This window comes from Puntigrus tetrazona, chromosome 8 (genome assembly GCF_018831695.1).
Source record: "Puntigrus tetrazona isolate hp1 chromosome 8, ASM1883169v1, whole genome shotgun sequence".
Classification (NCBI taxonomy): domain Eukaryota; kingdom Metazoa; phylum Chordata; class Actinopteri; order Cypriniformes; family Cyprinidae; genus Puntigrus; species Puntigrus tetrazona.
Genome location: NC_056706.1, coordinates 19,297,529 through 19,319,760, shown reverse-complemented (window position 1 = coordinate 19,319,760; position 22,232 = coordinate 19,297,529). Strand labels below are relative to the sequence as shown.

Below are 22,232 nucleotides of genomic sequence, written 5' to 3'. Positions count from 1 at the left end.
GCATGATGAAATGAAAAAGAGACCAATCACCAATCAGATTAATATCAAGCAATCAGGGCAGGGGTTCGGAAAAATTCATACTTATGAATAAATCGTTTGGGAGCGTTGAGAAAATAAGGTAAAAATAAATGCATATTATAAAACTATGAAAGTGTTTTTTTGACCTTGTCAGTCTGTTGTTGAGGACTCCCAAAACCAAAACATGAACCTTTCATTACCCATAATAGGAGCAATAGATGTTTATTACTTGATTAAAAGGTTACTCCACCCCAAAATGAAAATGTTGTCATCACTTTGTTTGTCTTCGGATCAGAATTTAGAGATATTTAGGATGAAAACCAGGAGGCCTGTGACTGTCCCATTGACTGCCAAACAATTTCCAGTGTCAAGGTGCAGAAAAGTATGAAAGATGTTGTCTGTTTTCTCCATCTGGCATCAGTGGTTAAATCTGAATTTTATGAAGCGACGAGAATACTTGTACGCATAGAAAATAAAAATAGCTATTCATTTCCTCTGTCTTTCTGAGTCAGCATAGCAGCATTTTGGAGTATGCTTTTCTGCACCTTGACAGTCAATTGGACAGTCACAGGCCTCCTGGTTTTCATCCTAAACATCTGAAATTGTGTTCTGAAGATGAACAGAGCCGTTATGGCTTTGGGTGTAAGTGATTAATGACAACATTTTCATTTTGGGGTGGAATACTTTAAAGTAAGAAAAAACTAAAAAATGAAAAATGTTAAAGAAAAGGCTATTAAAACATACTGAATTACATAAAACCAACAAGAAAACACGTTTTTTACTACATTTTAAAGCTGAAATTTCTGATAAGGCTTACAGCTCTTTGTCACAGACACCTCAGACGCATTACTGTCACCATTCATGTTTGTACAGCCACAAGATGCCAAAACATTGCTGTTTATTACTATATCAGTCATCACAGGTTCAGAAGTGACTTTTGTACTCCGTACTCACAGAACGATGAAGCAGGAGATAATGAAATGTGTTAGTCACTCCCAAAACTTTGCACGGTGTGCTGTTTGTTTGTCTGTGTTCTCACAAATGTGATTTCAGCAAAAAGGCAAAACCAAGTTTTCCTCATTCTCCAGTCTAAAGAAAATGGCTTCAGTGTCAGCTGTGAAATGTAGTGTAAGCCGGGTCAGCATCTGAGAGACAGAGCGGTACATTTAATCCATAGAGACAGATCGGTATGTAAACCTCCTCTGTTGATTGGCTTCAGTGTCATGTTTTGATCGATGCCTCTGTCATCTGTGCCACTGCCCATGGGGTGAAGACACCAGGGCCAGACAAAAGTGCACAGACAAACAAAACCCAAGTGAACTTATGAAAGACTTGACTGGACAGTTTTGTCGGCTTGTAGTCTAAACTCTGAAATGTCTTCTGACAGTCTCTAAGGCTAGATGACTAACTTTTTTTGCTTCTTAGCATAAGTCGTGATGCATTGAAAATATATTTCAACCGAACCAAAACGATAGCTTGGAAACGAAGCCAAAAATTGTAAGTAAAGCACTTATTTCAAGTCGCTTATTTTCATGTATTCACTAACATCGAAAGCATGTTTAACAAACTTGATTATCATTTTAAACTGTACCGTGTTAATTCTGCATTTAAAGGTGACTGTACTAAATTGCAGCTTCATCATTGAAAACACATGACATACTAGTTTCTATAAAAATTACATTTAAGCATATTTAATTACCATAAATGTTTACAGAAGCACGCTTAAATCATTTCTAGAATTATGAAATCTCTTATGTACACTTGAAGTCTTACTTCACTGTCAAAAAGCACTTTTAGGTTTAACTGTAGTTAATATAAATTGAAACTATAATGCATACATTTTAGCTACAAATAAACATGTAAACAAAAGACTGGAAGTATAACATTCATTTTTCATGAATGCTCTTATATAATAGCATATTAATTCAAAACAAAAGCATGCTTAAGTGTACATACTGTTCTTTTTCTCAAGGCTAAGCTATAGCTTTTCCAATTGTTTAGTGCCTCTATAATGTGTAACTAAAAGATCCATTGTCCGTACATGGAGATGGTTCGATTATCTGTGCAGGAAGCTGTTCAGCTTCTAAACTGAACCTGTCCCTCACTCAACAACTATTCATTAATATAAAGACATCCTCTTATATCACTTGAAATACCATATGTGCTTGTATACAAAGAAAAGTGGATGTGAAAGATCCCCAGCTGGGACCCGAACATCTGCAACCTGCGCTCTGTACTGAAGTAATTAGCATATTCCCACTAGAATCGTAAGCCCAGCTGTAAACAAACACATACACCCCTGGCTGCAGCGTCATATACACACACTCTATCTGCTTTAACAGCGCTGATATGTACCAGAAGGAGGATGATGCCATGAACTCTGGCCTACAGATGCTATTTTAGTAATCATGATGGATACGGCAATGAATTTTTTATTCATACCATATGTTATAGTATATAGTTCAATATAGTGCAGAAAATCAAAATCATTTTTATGGTTAATTTTTTGAATGGAAATGTGCAATTAATCACTTATATTCATGCATCTGCTAGACGTTTTTAACCATTGTATTTGCATTCAAAGTGCACATTAATCAGTACTTTTTTCAGTTGTTTGGTGCCTCTATAATGTGTAACTCACTGCGGCTAAAAATCCAAATCCAGGCTCTACTGCTTGAACTAACACTGAAATGTTAAATTCAACTCTCAGTGTAAATTTTGTTATAAAGCTACATCTAAAAGTACTCTTAGCAGTGCACGGGTCTCTTTGCAACAGCAGCACTGCATTGAGACTAGCTGTATATAACAAATTAATTAGTGCTGAAATGTGGCACCTGTTAATTGTTAATATTGGACTGAAATACAGTGGTGAAACCATGTTGATTTTTTGATTACTGATGCCAATAGTTTAGAAAGCAGGATATCACACTATTTAATATAAAGATATTAAAAGCTCCCTCATTACAATGGATGCAATTAAATATATGTTTACATTACACATTTAAAAATATTTCATAATATATAATAATGTAAATGTAATTGTAATTGAAATACTAAATTTTATTACAGTTTTAGTAAGCGTTGTAACGAACCAAAATGTGTCGGGACTGAAATCAATTATTTATTCATTTATTTTCAGATAAAGACAAGGTAGCACTAATTTTGCATAAAGAAGACAGTGAATAAAAAAAGTGATATAACTATGACTAGACAATGCAGCATAGTTTGAAATCAAGATTTAGGGGCGTCAAAATAAAAGTCCCGCTTCCGACACATTGGCCACACAGAAACACTTACTAACTTAAACAAGCCAAACATCAGCAATTATATCAGCCTTGGTAATATATCAGTTAACCACTAATTAAAATGCTATATGGTTGTTTTTAGATTTCTGATTAACACCTGATTACTTGCAACATATTAAAGTTTGGGGAAACAGAATGGCATTTAAGATACTGGAAAAGGGTAAATGAATTCTAACCAGACAGAAATACTCCAGGCGGTGGTGTCATCTTTATCAAGGTGGGAGCATCATGCCCTGTGGAGTATATAGGGCAGAACTGCATCCTGTCAGCGGTGTGCCTGTGGACAGACTGCAGTAAAGCCCAGATGGTCTGTGACTGGGATCTGAGCTGTTCAAGGACCAGCCTCTCAAAGGTCTTCATGAAGTGTGCAGTTAGAGCAATTGGAAAGCTTTGAGGCTCATTATACCGCGAAAGAACCGATGCCATTTCTTCAGACTTCAGGGAGAACAGAGACTGAGGCCGATGCCGTACTGACCTTTTATTTGCTCTGCAAGCAACATTGATTATAAAACATCTGTCTTCAATACAAATTATGCGTACTTTCTTTATATTTCTCCTTTCTTTGGGAAAAAAAAGTCAAATATTAAAATTCTGTGTAATGACAGTGCTCTGTGATGTTTTAGATTTTGTTTTTTGTGCCCACACATTCTCCTCAGATCCAAATGTCAGGGAAAGGTGGAATAATAATAAAGGACACGAAATATAACACACAGAACACGGGTTTGCAGGCGTCTCAGGAAGAAACAGAATATGTTAGAGCTCGCAAAAACAATGACTAAAAAAGCTCCTGGTATTATTTGCCGCTCTGCTGTCAATTTCAGCATAAAGACAAGGAAAAGACAAAGACTAATTATAGCCACCCTCAGGCGCTATTAGGCATCTATTAGCTTGAGCTGAAGTGAGATGGAAATAAATGAAATTATTTAGAACAGCATCGCATTTTGATTTCATAAAAACAATAGAAATTCAAAATAAACTGTGTAAAGTATCTATTTTGCGCTTGCATAAGTTAGTATAAGTCAGATGCTTCAGTATATAAAATATTTATATATTATTTAACACTAGAGGCAGTAACTCTGACACATTTTATTCATTTTCACACAAATTTACAGAGTTTCGATGAATAAAACGTATTTTTCGCACAATTATTTGAAGAATATCATGTTATTCAAAACAATATTAATATACCGGTAGATTTAAAAACTGATGTTTTTGAACGTTAGCATCAAACACGTGTTTTTTGTAGACAGTAAGTTTGTTCGTGGAGTACAGAGAAGTACTTGAGAGGCGAAGAGCTCCGGTTCATATCTTGTGTAACTACACTTCAACAAAACAGTTCAAATCTGTGGAAATGGAAGTTGAAATGGCGCAGTCGCCTTTTTTTGATATCAGGTTAGGTTTAGGGTTGGATTTGGTGTAGGGCATATTTCCAACATGACAGAGCATTCGATTTTAGAACGTAATAAAAACACAGCGATACGTACCTATGTCAATGTAATAAAACCGTGCTGTGGTTCACGTATTGAACCTGTGTTTTATGGCCGCTCAGTAGACGTTTCTCTTTGAAACTGCAGCGAAACGTGCAGTAATCAGACCAGGTTCATTTTAAATGTGTACCACATCATTGCAGTCACAGCTGTTTACATAATTTTACATAATACAAATAGAAATGACATTTACAGTTATATTTTACAAATCGAATTTCATAGACACAAACCTATGCTGCAATACGACATTTTCAGAATGACATAATCATTTGTATATTCCATAAAGCCAATTTTACCCAATGCACTGAGGAATTGTTTATGAGAGCATTGCGACCAAGTTTTTTCGAGGCATGTAATTAACACAAGGTGCGTGCTGTGAGTGATGGGTGTTCTTCCTACCTGATAGACCTGAGTCCTCCTCGCTGTAGTCTCCCTCCTCTCCTGCTTTCTCCAGGTTGCTGAGGGACTTGCTGCGTGTGCGGAAGTTCCTCAGCAGGTTGCGGTGCTCCTGGTAGGTGATGGGAGGGCTATCAGGATTGATGTGAACCGGACGAGGAGTTCCGTAGTAGTTCCCTAATCCAGTGAATATAAAAAGAGCATTAAGTGCATCTTTCAGGGACAGTTATTGAGTTTCTTTAGGCACATGGTTTATAAAATCTTCTGCAAAACACTGAACCCCCCTGACCTCATTGCACGGGAAATGTGTCACATGTATTATTATTTTTAACATAACAATTCACATAGGATTTACATATAGGGATTTACGTTCAGATTAAAGCCATGGATATGCAGTATAATTTATTGCAGAGTGAATCAATAGCTTTATTTTAATACGAACAGCCAAGAGGAACAACGAAATCATGCAATCAAGGTCACCTAAATAACACGCGATAATCCTCTATATTGTTATAGTATATTCTCTAAAAGCATAAAGACCACTTCAAGGAGGGAATGCTATACAACAGGAGGGACATTATATCTTCAGACCTTTCAACATATTTGAACTCTGGTCTCCATCTGTTATTGATTGAGTAACTTGCCTTTGCAGTGGTAAGTAAATCATATCTTGCCGTGTCTGCAAGGTGAGAATGGCGTTTATGGCATTTTGTAAATGCGGCAGCATTTTTTATGTTAATACATTTTATTCGTTTAATCAGCCGAGGTAGGTGATCCTGCCCCCGAGAGCCATAACTCACATGTTAAAGGCACATGTGCCACAGAGCCCACAGTAACGTTGCTGAAAGAAAAACGAGCTCCCAATCCCACACTGAACGTTGCATCGCGAAACATTTGTACTGAAATGACTATTGTAATGGACGATGAGCTTTTCTGTTTAGTATAAACTGACTTTGTGTGGTTTAAAGTAGATACCTGATAGCATTTCCTCAGTTTACATTAAAATTTATCAGTTACTTAAATGTTACACCTGACGAGAGAAAATAAAATAAACTAAATTGAAATAATACACTGTAAAAGAAAATTATGTCATTTTTAAAGCTGTGGTTTACGGAATTATTCTGTAAAAAATACAATTAAAATATAAACATACAGAACAACCTGTAGCAACCTTTCCATAGCATTTGTACTATATTTTTTACAGTTAAAATTACACAAATTTTTTAAAGTGTACTGGCTCATATTATTCTGTGATTGGTATGACTTTTTAATGTGTGATATCACTGTATTTTAGATATGAGCGTCATATTACAATACATAAAGTCAGGTTTAGCTTGATTCTTCTACCATATTAATATATTAAGATATTAAAATACCATTAAAAAGGCACATTATTCAATTTTTCATTTCAATTTTTCATTTAAGGTATGTTCATAGAATAGAATAGAATGGAATAGAATAGAATAGAATAGAATAGAATAGAATAGAATAGAATACAGATTTACTGCAATACAGATTTATTAACTTTACTACGCCAGTGCAAACCATATTTTGCTGTGAAAATAATACTGTCACAATTTAGTAATTTAGACATGCAGTGAAGAATTAGCGCTGAAAAGGCATGGACACAGTTATTTTTGTGCAAAATTTATGGCAGGAGAGTATTAAAATGAATGAAAAAAATAATAATGGTTACTGGTGCTTACTGGTATTTGTGCCATTATTTAAGAGTCTTTAAGCAGACTGTACTGCTCTTTGTAGATTGTGATGGTCATTATGGAAATGATCTGTCTGCGTCTGTGTTATTTAACGTGTGCATTATTTCCCTCTCCCGTTCCCATTGGTGTTTTCATGGAATTGTGCTCTAACACTGATTTGCAGTTTAGTAAATCTGGCCCTATGTATGTATTAATATAAAACTACAAGTAAAAATTCAAAATAGGAGCATTTTCACACGTGGTCTCAGACTTATGTTCTCATATCATATCATTTTCTTGATGTCAGTTACAATTTTTGCCTAACAACAAGTCTATGATGAGCACTGTCAAGCTCCCAAAAGAACTAAAGTGACAATAACAGCCTCTTTAAAATCATAAAGGCTTGTGTGAGAATCAAAATAGATTGATGGTTTTGGGGGTGAATGATCCCTTTTAACTTTGAGCTGTTGGATAGGCGAGTGTTGCCAACACAACGGTTGTGTTGATGCATGTTGATGTGTGTAAATGGAGCTCTTAGAACTGTGAATCAATACTGGATGAAAAAAAAAAAAAACTCCCACAGATGTAACGCATGACCTTAAAAGCATCCAAAAGGATTAAAACGAAGAAATAGCGAATTTAATCTTAATGCTCATCAATTATTCAGTTATGGGATCATAAATGTGCGCTGACCTTTGAACTTCCCGCTCTCCAACAGCGCCCCCGACTCCTCCAGAGAGAAGAACTCCTCGACGGAGACAAAGTTATAGTCGACCCCCGTGATCTCGCCGTCTCGTGGCTGTCTAGTCGTACCTGAGGGTGGCATCAAAAAGCAAAGGAAGCGTTAAATACACCAAACTCAAATAACTTACAGAACTATTGACAGACTGCTGACCCGCACTGCAGCCTTCAGCTCAATGTGTGTGTGTGTGTGTGTGTGTGTGTGTGCGCTCTCAGATTAAGATGGCATCTTATCCCCTCTCCATCCAGCCTTGACTGACAAGTTAACAGGGCTATGAACAGCCCAGACCAATTACAGCGATCCAGCCTCGAAAATCTGACACGGCCCTCCCTCTTTCCGCAGGCTTTGAACGGCTCCGCACCGACACAACATCAATCACCAATTCTTTATCGCTCCTCTACCACACACACACACACACACAGATCCTACCTCCTTTCTGCCTCAATATCTCTAATTAAGAGTCTGATAAGCAAAATCCCCCGGTACATCACAACATGAACATTAGTCCCAGCGCTTGGCTCGGAGGTCCTGCGCTCCGCAGCGTGTTTGTTTGTGTGTATTGATATATTCACCCGCAGCTCACACAGCCAGGGGCCTGCTGGAATGATTAGACCGAATTACTTACGGCCACACCCACCGCACGTCAATCACAGCGAGACAAGAGGACACTCGGAGCGAAGAGAGCGAAACGCATCGTCTGTCTAATTTAAGGCTGGCCTCAAGGGTGTGTGTGGGAGCATATGTGTGTGTAGAAAATTAAGCAACGCCTAATGCACACGCTATGCGAGGATTCCGGGCCTGCGAACGCTGGAAAGGTCTCGAAAAGTCACGCGCTGTGCGAACTGTGTGTTATGGCGTATGTTCGTTTAATAATCAGTAATATAGACGATGGGTTTATTGACGTTATCATAGATCACTGCGGAGACAAGCGCGCTGCTGTGTGCTCTGCGGCGGCAGGCTGCTGGTGGTTTGGACCGTATTGAGCGGGTTTCTTCCATGCCAGTGGACACGTAACGAGATGGATAGACGGTTAATAGATGTGAGAAAGAAACGATCAAACAGAGTCAGTACACAAATATATGCCAGGACGAACCGAGAAGAGAGAATGCAGTTCAGTATGCAAATGTTATGAAGACAGATTCTTTAATAAACATTACGGTGCACTTATGTACTGGGTTTAAACTTTTGAATAAATTAAATTTATTATTGAAGTAATTTATTCGCTATTAAACAGTCAAAAGATGTGTTTTTTTGGATGCCTTTTCTGTGTAAAATTTAAAAAAATAAAAATTGTGCCATTATATCTCACTTTAATGTAAACATTAATATAAACATTCTTACAATTTTTAGAATTCTCACGATTCTCTTCATCGTGATTATATATAGATATCAAAATTATGCCTATTTTTCAAATTGTGCTTTTATATCTCAAAATTATGCCTTTTACATAATTGTGCCCATAACTATATATTTATTTTTATATGATCATTAACTATAGCCATAACTTTATATCTCAAAACTGCTAAATTCTACAAATTGTATCTCACTCAATTGACTAAATACTAAATCTAAATATTGTGACTTTTCATGCTTTTTGCACTTTCAAATCAAATTCAAATTCAAATTCAAATTCAAATTCAAATTTACTTTCGCACCTTTTACAACGGTTTCTTTATACTGTATCTCAAAATCACATAAAATTTTCACATTTCCGTTTTCCTAATGTATTACTTTCTTTTTCTTAATCCAGCTGCAAATTTGTATATTTCAATATAAACATACAGTAGTAATGGCGAAGCAGTCAGTGGCCCAAGTACTGTTTCTGGTCACTGAAACAGACCTGGAAGGTAAACAACAGCTTGCTACTATTACAAACATGCTAAAATATTCGTCCATAGATCTTCCACTCTTTTACAAGTCTACAAATATCACAAAATCCCCAAAGGCTGGAGAGGATTTCAGTGATACTTCCTCACAGACACCAGACGAGCTCAGTGTGAATAATTCTCTCAGAGCTCCAGCTAAGTGATTGAAGCGCACATCAGAGATATCGAGAACACATTACGGCTCTCTCCCTCCATGAATTAATAACGAGCCCATTAATTGTTTGTCAGGTTTCTGACCCATTGTGTCACAGCGGTGACCTTCTATAAATAACCTCGCGGTGACCTCAGCACACCCAAGGTCCTTCGTTTGACAGATCGAGAGACCTACAGCGAGACAAGAGCAAGAGTGACGCATCAGTTCGCACTCAGCAGAAGTCTTTTACATTAGTACAGGGCTATTCAGCAGGGCGTACTGATACAGCTTATTTCCACTGTGGTGGAGAATCACAAACTATCCTCAAGGCACACACACACACACACACACACACACACAAAGCAAACTAATGACAAACACATGATGCAAAAAGGAAAAATGATGTAAACTTCCATTAATCTTTAATGCATCGGTTTAGCGGCATTGATGTATATATATAAAAGAGTTTTGAGGCAATTTCAAAAAGCAATCGAACCGGCTGATTCGGAAACTTCATCGAACGTCATACAAAAGAAGAGTAATCTGTGCAGCATGCAATCTATTCTCTAAAGAGACCCCCTCTGTACTCACCCATTATAAAAGCCATTTAATTTGATTCTATTGCATGAATAATTGATAAACGGCCGACCGTTTCTTAATTCCTTTAAGCGGTTTAATCCTTTATGTCCTGCGCTCCTCTTTAGCAGTGGACCATGTGAACTCTCTCTCAGCCCGCCGGCCCAGTCGATGACTATTGTTCAGTGCCTTTGGTGTAATTGAACAGCAGCTATATTTGTTTTATTCTAATGTGCCCTCATTTGGAATCGATACAAAATGACTTTAATATCTGAAAATACATCCTAAAAAACAATATCATCCGAATCAGACGGACCTATAGAGAGGATAAATTTGCTCCACTAAAAATTGATATTAAAACATGCTTTTACGCACAGTGCTGAGCTCTTTATAAACTTGAAATGACGAATGATGGGATAAAGAGCATTGCACAATCCAACCAAGCCAAAAAATACAATCAGAGAGTGAATTAAACACAAAACTAAAAAATATATCAAATGGAATATAAAACATTGAAATGAAGATGCTTCGTGCGGATTTAAGTATTCCACTATATAGACTGTGTTTTGAATACATATTTGCACCGTCCTCCTGCCTACAGCTGTATGACACAGACCTTATGTAATAATGGTCTGATACAGTCATACATGTCTAATACAGGCATTATACTGCTGTCATTTGACTGGACACACAGCTGCCTTGCTGTGTAAAGCTGCAGTCACGTTTGCTGCTGTTTAGTCTATTTTCGAAAACTAGGATTCAGTCTATTCAATGAAAATCCATTCAATTGGGAAACTCTTATAGGTATGAAAGGCGTCCACAAACAGATTTCACAACAGGTTCAAGTTGGTCACAAAATGTGCCACATTGTCCAAAAGAAAAGAGCTCTGTGATAATCAACAATGGACTTTTTGCCTGTGAAATTTAGCTGAATTGCTTTCTGGAAATGGCAATTGAACCTCGAAAAAATACTTTTCGGTATTTTATTAATTATTTTATGCGTTATATTTATTCAGGAGCTATTCAAAAGAAGCTGCATGCTACTGACAATGACTGTAAATACTGCAAATACTGATAGATATACTATCTCAGAATACTGAGAAAATCACCTTTTAAGTTGTCCAAATTAAGTTCTTAGCAATGCATATTACTTAACAAAATTTAAGTTTTAATATATTTATGGTAGGAAATTTGATGACATATACTATATAACACTATAAGATGACACAGTACAGTATAACAATAAAAATCAACTTAAGGATTCAACGTTTTTAATTTTTGTAAGCAGACTCAAGGTCAGTTTTTGACTCTGGCTATTTGCATTGACTTCATTTTTGACCTTAGATCAAGGCGTGATGGTTTATGCATTCATGTCGCCCCAATTACCGTCAACATTACTGCTGCATATACTGGACAGGTAAAGTATGACTACCAAGCTGGAGGCATCCAGACTGTTTACTCTGCTATTTTCCATCTCTGTCAGATGAAACTAGAGCTCTCAGCCGGAGGCCTCGACAGGCCTTCCTGTCCACTCTGCTTAGCCAAACTAAAGCCCCTTCAGGGTCAAGCTGACTGATCTACACAGCTATGCTACACTGAGGAAATAATTCACCCCAAAATGCAAATTCAGGTATAATTTACTTGCGTCGTTCCACCTTTAAGACTTTTTTTCTCAAGAGAACACAATTTTTCCGTACAATAACAGGAAAAGGGAACAAGGCCTTCACTTGCTTCAAACAGCCTTCACTCACTTTAATTCTATGGAAAAGAGCAGCTTGGACTTTCTGCTAGATAGCAAGAATAATATCAAAGCATTTGGCACATGTCTCTCAGCTGTCAGTAGAGCTGGCCTCAGAGTACAAGAAACATATAAGAAAAGCCAAAATGGTAACAAAGAGAGTGAAAAGATATGAAAAGAAACTGCTGACAAAATGAAAATGTTCCTATAAATGTATACAACACCTGCCAGGCAGCACTGCATTACAATAGCTCCGCTATTATTACTAACAGTACACCTCTGTTATAGTCATTAAACCAAAATATATTCACTATATCACTGTGAATGAAATCTGTATTATCAAATAAACTGAATAGATCTGTTTCATATTATGTGGAGAAACTTGCTATTATTTTTCTGTTAGCGGTGCAGAAATACACTCTACCTAAAGAGCATGAGAATGAATGGAGACAATTTTCATCACCAACAGAATGAAATTATTGCTTGTAGTTGATTGTTTTACCATTTATTTTATACGTAAGTGTCAATGGGACTTTCAGTGAGAGAGTGATAAATGTAATGTTATGTGTACTTTTCAAGAAAAAATAACAATTGCACAAAAGCAGTACAAAAGCACAGTACTGGGAGCCAGTTATGTATTAGTAATTATGTGATACAACTTAGGCAACACTTACAACATAAAAGACAATATAAGAAATATAATTTGTAAAATTATTCAGCAGAAATAGGAAATATTAGCAAGACAGCTGCTCACTGGGCGGTCTTGTGTAAGGGACTTTGATTAGTTCTCGGCATGCAATAACAGACATCACTGGTCACTTTTTCTCTGAACAAATCTGTGTCCTTTAAAGCTTTGACTGCCTTGTGATGATTATTCATAATCTAAACTCGGTTCACTATCATAATGGAATCAGATTTTCAAATGCAATCAGTCAGTCTGGCAAATTAAGCTGTGAAATCAGCGTTAATGTGATTACCAGATACAGTATCTTGAATCTCCAATTAACATTTTGCCCAAATATTGCATGATATTGCCACATAGAGCATTATCTGCAAGTTCAAACACAACGGGTGACTGAAGATTAAAGTGCACAGTGGCTAAAACTATTATCAAACATCAGCAGCTGAAACATCTGCAAACATTTCTGTTTGTACAAACCGCTTTTGTTCTCCAACACTAACCGTAGCGTTTTTAGCCGAGGACGAAATTGGGAATTAAAAGTACCTAGCTGTAGGGTCTCTTCCTCTTTCGGCAGACTGAGATGAAGAGGAAAACTAACCAGAACAGTGTGTTTTATGTGTTTCAGTGTCTAAGTATATGAATAATAAATGTTTGAGGGTGTCCATGTGAGAGCAGCACGTGTGGATCTTCTAGTGTGTTGCTGTATCACAAATGAAGCTTATGTGTGTTTTGGAAGAGCCAAAGATGAGCTCAAAGGCATGCCTGCAGTTATTGTGTGTGTGTGTGTGTGTGTGTGTGTCTCAGTAAGCAGTATGGTACACGACGGGCAGCGTCAAGCTCGGCATGACCTACTTCACCATAAATCAGAGATTACCCCACTCAAGTCTACGCAACATTTCAAACACACTCCCACACATGCTCAAACACATGTGCAGAGCCAGACGCCATCATGTCCTCTGGGTGAACTACGAGAACTGACTGAAAACTTTTCAAACAATGTCTGAGGGAAAGGGAAAGAGAAAAACAGAGCGCCAGCCTCACCAGAAAGTTCCTGAAGTGGCCACAAAAGTTTCACAATGAATTCATAATCCCCTTAAGGCTGTTCAGTTCACTCAGTGGCCACCTTGGCGACACTCCAGACGACTACTTTATATGTAAATAATAGAAATGTCCAAAACTTTTAGTAGGTATTTCTACCAGGTCTCGTAGCACAAACGTACCTGGGTGCATTTTAATGAGACACAAGTACGTACCAACAAGTACATAAAACTGCAGGCAAAAACTAGAGGCAGACACCTTCATTCCTTTTCACACAAATTCACAGAGTTTGATTAGTAAAGCATTATTTTTACACATTTACTTGAAGAATATCAAAACCATACTAATATGCTGGGATATTTAGGCTGAGATGGGTTTGTTCGGTAGACTACAGACTACAGAGATGTATTTAAAAGATCAAGGAGCTCAACAGGAGCTAACTACGGTTCAATAAAACAGTTGGAATCTGTGTTAAAGGAAGTGGAAATGACACGGTTGCCTCAACAGATGTGTTTTAACATTGGTTTTGCATTTGTTAACACTATCAGGTAGGTATAGGGTTGGATTTGGTGTAGAGCATATTTCCAAGATGATATTCAAATATACGGGGACTGTAGCAGAACTTAATGCCCCTAACCGCTGCATTATTAAACGTAATAAAATGTGCCAGGGTTCACATATTGAATATGTGTTTTAGAGCCACACAGTAGACATTTTTCTTAAACTGCAAGAAAATGTGCAGTTAGATACATAAAAAATGGTGTTGCGTGCATGTGGGTTGGTGCATCTCTCTTTACAGTGAGTGATAATATAGAATTGGGATTCGCCTAAGCATACTTTAATCAAATATGGTGACTGGTTCTTTTAACTGAAAGGCAGGACTTATACACCTATGATTTCTCCTTCTTTGTGTGTTTCAGATAATAATTCTGCTGTAAAAACTAGCAGAACTTCATCTACTTAACAAAAGCTTATGATTTTGATGGAGGTTAATCCAAATCTGTGTCTTATCACTGCGCAAACATTAAAACAGGAAAGAAATTACTGAAAATATAATTAGGATTTTAAAGCTCAGGATAAAGGGCAGAGAAAAAGGAAGCAACAGGGAGTTGAGCAGAACAGAGGTTGTGAAAGAGAGACGACTGATAGAAAAGAGCGTGAAAAGCAAAGTGAAAAGCATGGAAATGTTAAAAGGCCGTCTTCAATGGAGCGTCAAAGATATGTATTCAAAACACTACTGCTTATATTAAAGGATTGTGTAAAGTATAAAAACTGATCCTTCAAGCGTTTCTTTGCATTCCACTAGAAACATAACAGCATGTTGGGTTTGAGGAGGAGGATGGCATGTAAATAACAGAAAAATGGTTAATTTGGTATAACTTCACCTTTCCCTTCTCTATCTCTCTTTTGTTCTCTCGCATCCTGCCTTTCTTGTCGCGGGGAAACCAGTTGGAGCTGTCAACACCTGCTTTCTATTAAATGGATCACACGCCAATTAACACTTCATCAGAAAAACTGCAGTACCTTGAGCTTGATGTTACATGCTGTTGCATAAAATAACAAGCTTATTTTCTAGTAGTTTATTGGGTTGTTTAAACTTGTGAGTGTATGTGTGTTTAACCATAGAAAAGAATAATTACAAATAAATCAATGCCATGATTAAACAAAGCAAATGGAGATTTCTGCTTTGGTTTTCCTTTCTCAGATTTGTCTCAGATTTAAAAAGAGATCTTACCAGTGCTGTCAAGCGATTAATTGCTTTTGTTGACATAATATTTGTGAGTGTACTGTGTATATTTATTATGTTTATTAATATATAAACCTATTTTTCCTTAAATATACACATGCATGTGTGTGTATTTATATATATACATTGAATACACACCCAATAAATGCAAACAGTACACACACATGTATTATGTAATCAAAAACATTTATTTTATATGATTAACATGATTATTTGATAAATACTATGAAACATTTCTTCAAATTCTTCTAAAACCGAATTATCCCCATTAATCTTATCTTAAACCTTGCTTAAATTTGTACCGTATATAAACAGTACTAAATAGTGATATATGAATTTTAAAATAAAGCGTAACATTTAGTTTAATTTATATTTGTCCTAAGGACCTTTAAGAGAAACAGCTGAGTAAAAGCTTTGCTTTGTTTGTTTAAGCATTCAGACACAGCGACAGATCATCCAATGATGTGAGTTTGGAGGCGGGGCTATCGTTTGTCTGACCAATGACAGAAGAGTGTTTGGGAAACCTGTTTGGAAAACAGTCAGTTTTATTCTGTCTGTAATGCTAGTGAACTACTCATTGAAACGAAACATAAATTGGACCTCTATATAGTTGTTTTAAGCTTTAAAAAGTCAACTTTTGAACAGTATTTTGGGGGTACTCACATGGCACGGCTCTCAAGTAGAGGTTTTCTCGGATCACCTGCTGGAGTTGACTGTCCATTGAACCCGGTGTGAAACATTTGCTCAGGTACAACCTTAGATCTTTGCATAGAGTCGAGCCTGGAAAAGGGACAGAAAAAGAATTAGAAAGGGAAAGCTGGACAAGTGAACAAACAGAGACGTTCTGATTTAACACATACAGTAAGAATAACCCATGCATTAACATTTACAAATGAGACAATGTGCTTACCCACCTCAAAATCTGCAATTCAAAAAACTGAAGAGCTAGCGAAAATAAAACACACACGCAGATAAATTCAGCCCAGTCTCTAGAGGCGGTATTGATTAACCTTTGTAGATATTAGAGGTGTTTCTAATCAATCAAATGAAGCCGGGGCTGTTCTACCTTCCGGCCAAAACTGCAAAGAGCTGCTAACAATGAATTCACATGTTTATGGTCAGTATAATGCCGTATTGCGCTGTGTAGAAACACATTCGGGTTATAATGAAAAGTGCGTTCTCCCACACACACATACACAGCCTTGGATTAAAGTGAAAAATGTCACACACGCAGTCTTGGCACGGCTGCCCAGTGCTCCACTCAACATGGCTGATCTCTTTATTTCATCTGCTGTGGTTTATGGTCTCTGATGACAGGCCACTTGGCTGTTATAGATGAACAGAGTGCCTCTCGAACCCATCAAAATGACAGACCCACCCCCACCCCACCTCTCTTAGTAATAAAACACAGCTCACAGTTCTCATAAAGGAACATAAGCCCTGAAACCACATGAGCACACACACGCGCACACCATATAGGTATGAAATGACCACTATGATATTACAGGAGGACGCTATTGCTGGCCTGCTGCTCTCTCTGAACTCCTTCTACTTAATTCAGCCATATTAGTGTGGAGTGGATTCAGTCAGGGATCTGAACGAAGCACATTCACACGTAAGTAATCCAGCAGGGTTTGTGCTATAAGCGCGAGTAGTACCTCAAATCAAGAAGATTTCTGATTGCTAGAACAACAAAAAAATAGAACTATTCCATAGCAATGTATGAAACACCATTCAGAATACCTTAGTAAGCACATAGCAATGATCTGGCAGCAACCCACAACACACTAGCAAACCCCAAATGCATAAAACATTATAGGGATAGTTCACCCAAAAACAACTTACCCTCATGTCATTCCAAACCTGTAAGATCTTTTATGTTCCGATCACAAATTAAGATATATTTGATGAGATCCAATAACTTTCTGACCCTACATACACAGCAATGCAACTATCACATTTAAGGCCCGGAAATAAAAAAATGTAGTAGTTTTTTTTTTTTACCTTAATACTTTTCTGGATCTTGAATGTGGTAGGTGTGTAGCTCTCTATGGAGGGTCAGAAAGCTCTCAGATTTCATCAAAATTATCTTAATTTGTGTTCTGAAGATATCAAAATGAACATAAATAATCTGGCAACCCACGCAATCACAAGAATGTCCTAGCATTCACACAGCTATACATTAAACACCACTCATTACGCCTCATCAAAAAGCAATGACCTGGCAACCTCTTAGAAGAACCAACAAAAACATACCGAAGCAAGCATTAAACATATTATCATATAACAACCTTATCAGAAACACTATAAAGGCATCAAAATACACACATAGCAACTTGTCAAAAAACACTATAAAGCTAAAAGCAACCACCAAAAATACTGTAAAAACTAATTAAACTCACATTAAACTCAGAACGGTTCAGAGGCCATACTGCAATTATTTGGCAACCAGGGGTGCATTTCTCAAAAGCTTTGTTACGTAACTATGTTCGTAAGTTCCATTAAACTCTATTGGTAATGACAAAATTTGCAACCACACTTGCTTTTGGGAAACACATCCCAGAACACATCACATATCGTGGTGATCACTAAAATTTACATCTTCAAATATAACATTTTCAATTCATCATCCGGTAGCAATTCAGTAAACAGCAGAAGTGCAAAATCAACATGAAATATTGGAAATGAAACAGGACTAAATGAAGCAAATCCTCAGGCATTCACAATGATCAATTCCACTGTTTGAAAGACAGAGCTGCTTTTATAAAGACTTGGATGTATTTCAGCAGGGACAGTACATATTGATCTTTTTTTAAAATAGAAGTGCCAGAATTAGCACAAAGCTCCTCTCCTCTGTGTCCACTGCGTTTATATAGGATACACGGGCAGATCAAAGGATGATATTAATAACAGCACAGGATGCGCAAGTCTGTATTTCTATGTCTATGAGATATTCTCATCAGCTAATGCAACATACAGCAGTGAATTATAACCTTACTGACATAGCTCAGTTTAAAACCCTGCAGTTAGTAGTTGGAGGTGTTAGAGGTGTGAGAACAGCAGAGAGAGAAGGAAAGAGAGAAGAAGGGGATGCAGAGGACTCAGGCTGACTGCTCATCAATCTAACAGAGGACGGAGGAAGTCATGGTCAGGTGTGACAAACTGGTTGACAAAAAAAAAATCATCATGCCATGACACTTTGTGATAAATACCAGCGCCCCCTACAGGTGACATACGACCCATGTGACTTCAGTTCTGTAATTCTGCAACCAATTTCTGTTGAAGAATGTCCTACTGTTATGACATTAACTCTCCTTAATATAGTGGTGTAGTTAAGAGGATTGAAATCTAACATATACTATTTATAATTTTGGGGTGAGTGTGACTTTTTAATGTTTTAATGTGTTTTAATGTTTAAATAAATCATGTTTAATAAATCTCTCGCCAAGGTATTATAAACTAAAACTGTAATACTGTTACAATGTATTTTTGTTAATTGAAATAAAGCTGAATTAATTAATTTCAGTTGAGGTACAATAAATTTAGTGAAACGGAAACTGAAATAAAATTCAATTAAAGCTAACAATAAAGCAAGGCTCATTAAAATGACAAAAACACATAACAAAATTACTAAAATGTAAACAAAATGAAAACTAAAAATATTATTTAATAATACTTTAATACTTTATACTAAAATAACTGTCAAAATGCAGTAAAAACTAAAATATTATTACAATTTAAAGCGATGTTTTCTGATTAAGTATATTCTGAAACGTAATTTTAAATAGCATGAATTTTTATTATTAGTACAATCTTTAGTGTCACACGATCCTTCAGAAATCACTCTAATTTGTTGATTCGCTGCTCAGAAAACATTTCTTATTTTCAATCATGAAAAGTGCTGCTCAATATTTTTATAGACACATGAATAAGGTTTTACTGAAACAGTAACCTTTTATAACACTCTGTCTTTACTGCCCCTTTAAAAAAACACCACTGGAGTAAAAAAACATATTTAGGAAACAAAAATCGATGTTCAGCCCATACAACTGAGAATGTAGAGCACCAACAGTACCTGGAGACACTGTCTTGATGCGGATTGGATGGGGGCAGGAGTTTAAGAGCCCACGCACATCTCCTAAAGTCAGGCCCAAAACAGGAGTTCCACCAATTTCTAAGATGATATCGCCAACTGTGATCCCTCCCCTGGTGCTGCGGTGACGAATGGGAACTCTCCATAATCAGCCCCGCCTCCGATGGCGATTCCCAGCTCTCCAGAGCTGCCCACCAGCGGCACGAAGATCTCCTGCACCTTAGAGCGCCAGTGCAGCTTCTTTACCGCAACCTTAGACATGGCCAACGAACTGCCAGAGAAACACAGAGAGAGGGGGATATAGGCGCAGATTAAAGGCATGTCAGCGGGACTAAACATAGAAAATCTAATGCTAAACATTCAGTGTACTGGTATGTTCAGTGCTTTTCACATTATGTAAATGTGGAAGACTGTCATGCGGGTTTCAAAAGACGTAGTAGTCGCTGAATACGAATTTTTGGCATGAACTATATCTTTTTTAAATCTGGCTGAGATGGAGCAGACAGATCAGAGAGGGCAGGAGGTCAATATGTGCCTAAACAACGAGAGTGTGCCCTCGTTTCTGTGTGTGCTGTAAGGAGCCTCCAGACAAATCAACAGATGCTTTCTCGGTGGGAGGCACAATGAACATGGAGACAGGTGGAGGAGCTCTTCAAGGCAAACATACCACTTGAAGCAAACAAAACAGCTATTATGGCCCGAAACATATTTCACTGCAAAACATGCTTAAAAATGTATGTAGCTATATTAGATGTCATTGTTTGAAATAACAAATAATCAAACTGTGATATATCTGAGAGAAAGATTTGAGCAATTGAATTTATATCTATTTGTTTTCATTTGTGGATGACTCTGTGATTATACCACACCTATGAATTTCAAGAGAACTGACTTCATACACTAAAATAACATTAGCGCCAGCTGATTAAAAAGCCATTGCAAAAATTGCTTGGAAAAGTTACATTACTTCTGAGAAAAGCTCTAGCTGCATTTGTGCGCAGATGCCTCTTATTCGATATTGTATTATCTAATGCAATAAAATGAATACATTTTTAGTGTGGCTTAAGTGCCTACATACTATTTTGGGCCACTTTACAATGTTTTTTCAATAAAATCCTACAAAACTGTCCTAAAGGGACCTGGGCTCTTTGATATTAGACTGCATATACAAAATTACTATTGCATAACGTAAACACAAAGATTACTGCTATGATGATTTACAGCTGTATTATAATGATACAGTTGTGTCTGCTCTTTATGTCAACTCTTCATGCAGCCCAGCATTTATTAAACTTCTCATGCAATAATTAAATGAAAATTTAACCACTTGAACCAAAGTGAAAAATTTAATTAACAGTGTGGTTTTGGAAATAATATGCGTTTAAAGATGCGTAGCATTGTAATGCATGATAGTCTTTGAAGCACATACCTCAATTAAACTAAAATTATTTTAAATTTGTAAATAAAACAGATTGGAGTTTTTACAGGAAAATTATTTTTTATATTATTATTATTATCTTATTTTTTTAATTAATTGTGCTACTTGCATTTTTATAAACTGCTAAATTTTCTAGTCATTAAAAAGAAAAGTGCAATAATTCCTACTTTATAAAGATGAGAACAATTTATGGAGTAAATATAGGACCAAAAACAAATTAAATGTTTTCCAAGAAAAAATTATTAACCAGAGGAACCAACATTTTTATTTGGCAATATGTACCAAATTAAATGGAGTTTTCTTTAGTAAAAATGTATTGTAAAGGTGACAGACTATGATTTGAAGAGACCTTTTAAGTCTCAGAGCTTTAACATGCAGAGATGCCCCACTAAATGACAGTTGGCGGGGCTCGTGCGAGGGGCAGGTGCAGTCTGAGCGAGAGCGCCTTGAGACATGACAGTATTGGAGCAGTGCTGTCATTCCCTCGCCGGCCTCGTCCAATCTCTTACTCGGGAGCGGCTTTAAAGCGGCAGTGATGTGTAGATGTCGGCGAGAAACAGATAGGGAAGAGAGAGAGATAATCAGGAGGAGATCAAGACAGGACAGATGGCGAGGAGCGCGAGGGGCTGACAGAATGAAGGAATGAGCGTAAGAGGAGGGCGAGAGTCGGGTCACGGAGGAAAACGCCGAGGTAGGTTAGTTAGAGGACTGATGCCAGATAGAGCAGGAGATAGCGGGAGACAAGAGAGGATAAGGATTAGATAAGATGGGGAAAATATGTCTGTGACAGCCAAAGGGGATAAAGCAGATCAAGCGGGCAATATGGAGAAAAAAAAAGAGCAAGACTACTGCCTTACAAATATTTGCTGTGGAAACCGTCATTTTGCCAAAATTACTACAGTAGTTGTTACTCTTTCAGTGTCATCGCAACAATATGGCTTCTATAGATTGTTTGAAGGGTTTATTATTATATTACAGATCGTGTTTTGACACGTTTGATAAAATTGTAAAATAGAAGAAAATGTCAACAAATAGTTAGCAACCACCTAACGATCAAGCAACAGCTTAGCAACCAATTAACCACACAGAACACAGAGACTGATGCTAATTCTGGCAAGGGAGCATAGTGAGCACCGATGCTCCCTAGTTTTTATGGTGCATTGTGGGAGTGAACGTTGCAGTGCACTGGAAGGATTTTAAGATCAAAATGGCTGTCTCCCTGATCAGTGCGCTGACTACTGAACAAGGGTGCTGAT

The 22,232-nt window shown here is 37.1% G+C and overlaps 1 protein-coding gene across 1 annotated transcript in view; it reads right to left on the bottom strand.

The window, feature by feature from the left end:
- Positions 1-22,232, bottom strand: part of LOC122349946 (membrane-associated guanylate kinase, WW and PDZ domain-containing protein 1) — a 61,859-nt gene that overhangs the window by 26,815 nt on the left and 12,812 nt on the right. Inside the window, 5 exon segments of the mRNA XM_043246097.1 lie at positions 5,210-5,383; positions 7,597-7,716; positions 16,109-16,225; positions 19,521-19,652; positions 19,655-19,809. Of these exon segments, the coding sequence (XP_043102032.1) occupies positions 5,210-5,383; positions 7,597-7,716; positions 16,109-16,225; positions 19,521-19,652; positions 19,655-19,809 (698 nt within the window).